Source organism: Entamoeba dispar, genomic scaffold (assembly GCF_000209125.1).
Source record: "Entamoeba dispar SAW760 scf_1105229462823 genomic scaffold, whole genome shotgun sequence".
Taxonomy (NCBI): Eukaryota; Evosea; order Mastigamoebida; family Endamoebidae; genus Entamoeba; species Entamoeba dispar.
Window position 1 is genome coordinate 1,424 of NW_001855385.1, and position 3,958 is coordinate 5,381.

The 3,958-nt window shown below is 20.4% G+C and overlaps 1 protein-coding gene across 1 annotated transcript, besides 5 other annotated features; it reads left to right on the plus strand.

Annotated features, from left to right (window-relative positions):
* Positions 1-73: 73 nt before the first annotated feature.
* Positions 74-1,218: a repeat region.
* Positions 1,190-2,575: a repeat region.
* Positions 2,097-2,728: a repeat region.
* Positions 2,729-2,732: 4 nt separating this feature from the next.
* Positions 2,733-2,783: a sequence feature (AT_rich).
* Positions 2,784-3,409: 626 nt separating this feature from the next.
* Positions 3,410-3,472: a microsatellite.
* A 64-nt stretch (positions 3,473-3,536) lies between these two features.
* EDI_101360 (T-complex protein 1 subunit zeta, putative) lies at positions 3,537-3,958 on the plus strand (the record flags this gene model as incomplete). The annotated part of the gene is made up of 1 exon (XM_001740256.1): positions 3,537-3,958. A coding segment is annotated over one exon (422 nt), but the record flags the coding sequence as incomplete, so codon positions are not given.

Below are 3,958 nucleotides of genomic sequence, written 5' to 3' on the forward strand. Positions count from 1 at the left end.
TATTTGTGAACATTAAATCTTTTCTAGACTCTTAAACTCAACACTGACATTATTGGTTTTTATGTCAATAACAGTTACATTCAATTTACTACTGATGCTGAAATCTGAAGATATTGATTAATTTATTGTTAATTTTTGTAAAATATCTTCTATTATTATTTTCTTCACAATTTATTTCTTCAATTCTATTCATCATCTTTTATTTGATGATTTTACAATTGAAGGTATCATTAATTTCATCTGATTATCATACATTTAAATATTTATACATTTCATCTCTTTCAATTAGTGTAATGTTTTCATTTCAAGATGATATTTGATTAATATTCTTTATTTCTTGTTTATTTTCATTCATTTTTTTATTTAATTTATTATTTATTTTATTTGTTGATTATTCTCATTTATTCATTATTTGGTATCATTAGTATCATTTATTCATTATATAATATATGATTTATATTATTGAACTTATATTCAATGAATTGAGAATGTATATTCATTTTAATGATGATAGAGATGATAATGAATCATAATGTAAAATTTATCATTTTAGTATATCATTTATATTTATTATATTTATACAATATGATTATATTCATTATATTTTATATATTATATATGTTGATTCATTCTATGTTAAATTATTTTAATATTTCTATTTCTTATTCATGATTTACTTATTCATATGATTTATTAATATCATAATATGATTCTATATATTTTATGTATTTGTCTTATTTCTGATGATTTAATATATAATTATTTATTATTTATTATCAAGATATTATAATTTACATCATAATTGATTTTTATTAATTTTAAATGATTTATTCATATTAATTCTATTATGAATATTATCTTTTAATAATGATATTAATATTTTCATAATTATATTTATACAATTAATATGATGTTAATTAATAACATCATTCATATCACTTCATTTATTGATTAATATTGTTCTTCAATTTACCATATTTAATTTGATGATTTCATTGAAATTTAATTATTTATTAAATATATTAAGAATATATTCTCTTGATGTTGATAATTTCTTCATTTAATATAAATATATAATATCAATTCATTGTGATTTCGAGTTATTTATTTTCATCATAATTAAAATTAAATCATCCAATGTAATGATGATATTATCATAATTTCTGTATCTTTCATTCTAAATTATGACTTGATTTATTTTCATTTATTTTATTTGATTGATGATAATATTAAGATATTCATTATCAATATCAATAATGTTATTTTTCATATTGATGTTTTTTATTATTAAATTACACTATAATTTCTATGATTGAGTTCACTTTCATTTTAATATATCTTTTAGTTGTTTATTTTATGTGATAATTTAATATTATTAATGTATTCTTTCTCATTATTTACATTAATATTTATTACTTTGATTATATTTCTGTTTGTTCCCATCTTAATTTCTTATTTAATTTCTTATTTAACCAATTAATTGCAAAACAATACAAAATATCAATTAAAATTCTATTTGTTTGATTTATTGTTTTATTTTATTCTTGATTTATTATTATTTCTTGTTTTTTTGATGTTCAATGCTTTGTTCTTTTATTTCTAATATTATATTTTTCATAGTTGTAGTTTTGATCATTTGTATTGTCCCATATGATGATGTTCTCAGTATTTGTTATGTACTTATCATTAATATCATTGTTTTCTTCTTCTCATTTTCTGAAATAAAAAATAAACAATAAATTGATGATGATTTGATATTAACTGATTTTTTTCTTCTTTTTCTCTTTGTATTGTCTAATTCTTCTTTTGTTTTTTTCTGCAATCTCATACTTTTCAATTCTTCTTTTTTGATATTCAATGATTTGATTTTATTTATCTCTTATGTTCTTCTTCAACAACTCAGTACTCTTCTTTATCTCATCATTATCTAAATTCTCATAATTTACTAGGAGAATAATGGTTTTATCATTATTTCATATTGCTGTGTTACTTCTACTTTATATTTCATTTATTTTATTTATAATGAGACATTTATTGTTTTAATTTAGAGTTTTCTTTTCTTATTTCATTACATATGTTTGAATATTGTTTATTTATGTTTTCATCTTTTTTATTCTCTTCTCTGATTATAATTTGTGTTTTTTGAATCATTTCATTTGAGATGATTCGTTCTTCTTTATTCTTTTTTTGTTTGAAATTATTTAATATTTTATTCATTTCTTTGTTTTGATTTTTGTTTTTGATTCATTCTTCATTTCTTTTAATATTTTCATCATTTATTTTGTTTTATATTTGTTGTCTTCTTTGTTTTTCTTTATTATTTTATTCTTATTGAATATAATTCTTGGATAATATTATACATTCTCTTTATCTTATTATTTTTATGTATTTCTGATTATTCTCATTCTCATTTTCACTTCTTATTCTTTTATTTTTTATTTTAATTTCATTTATTGTTAATAATTTATATTTCTTATTTATATAATATTTATTATCATTGTATTTACTTTGTTTCTTATTTGTTTTTATTTGTATTCTTCTTTTTCTATTCATTTTTCTCTTGTTATTTCTTTTATCATAGGTATTATGCATTTTATTGTTATTTCATTCATTCTTTTCTTTGAACTTGAATACCTGTTTGTTGTTTGATTTTCTTTACAAGACTCTATGGCATTACTCAATAACATGACAACAAAATATGATGTATATTCTGAATTGAAAAAATGATTATGTTTAATATTTAATATAAAATACAAATTTGAAAGCTTAAAAATAAATTAAATGACAAAAGTGTACGTATTTATATCCTACAAATAATTTCTGGATTATTTTAACACTTTTTGAAATAGAAAAGACAAAAAACAATGAAAAATATATTACTAACAAGATCAAATTAACTTCACTTCATAATCAAAACAAATCTCTTTTAAAATGAATACCATAGAACTAAAATGTATCAAGATAAGCTACTGTCATGAAGGGGATACTTAAATGTTTTCGGATATAAAGAATTATATTGAATCAACACTCATCAATCATTTAATAACAAAGACCAATAACAATAACAACAGTAATATCAAAACTAAATTCTTTGTGATTATCCAAAATGTTCTACTTAAACAAACCAATACTTAAAATCTTCAAAAACCTATATACATTTCCTTTTAATTCCAATAGTCATGCAATAAAAAATACTTTCAAAACGGTGACACTATTGATACTCTTTTTTTCATTATTTCATATTAAAAACCTACAACATTACACTGAAAGAGAGTAATAATTTTTTTTCAACAGAACAAAATTGTGGAGGTATTTTAGTTAATTATATGCCTGAATTAAGACACATATTATTTGGTTTTTACATTGGCTATTAACAGGTTCAAGTTGTGATATGAAGTTTTTTTAAAGTAAATAAAATGAAAAATAAATTATAAATATAGTAAAATAAATTAAAAAAGAATAGAATCAAAATTTATGCGTTTGGATTTTCATAGATCAAGTTCTCTTTTCATTTTCATTTCAAAGAAAGAGAAGCCATGGTTGATTTATTAAAAGAAGGAACAAAACACCTTAGTGGACTTGAAGAGGCTGTGTTAAAGAACGTAGAAGCAGTCAGATCTCTTTCACAAATAACAAAAACAACATTTGGACCTCAAGGAATGAAGAAGTTAATTGTTAACAATAAAGGAAAACAATACGTTACTTCAGATGCAGCTAAGATCATTACTGAACTTGAGTTCCAACACCCTGCTGCTAATATGGTTATTAATGCAGCAAAACAACAACAAGCAGAAATTGGAGATTTTACAAATTTAGTTATTATGTTTGCTGGTGAATTAATGACTCAAGCTGAAGGATTATTAAGAATGGGACTTCATCCAACAATTATTGCAGATGGATATCGAACTGGTTTAAAATTCTTTAATGATCATTGTGAAGATCTTGGTTATCTACACTG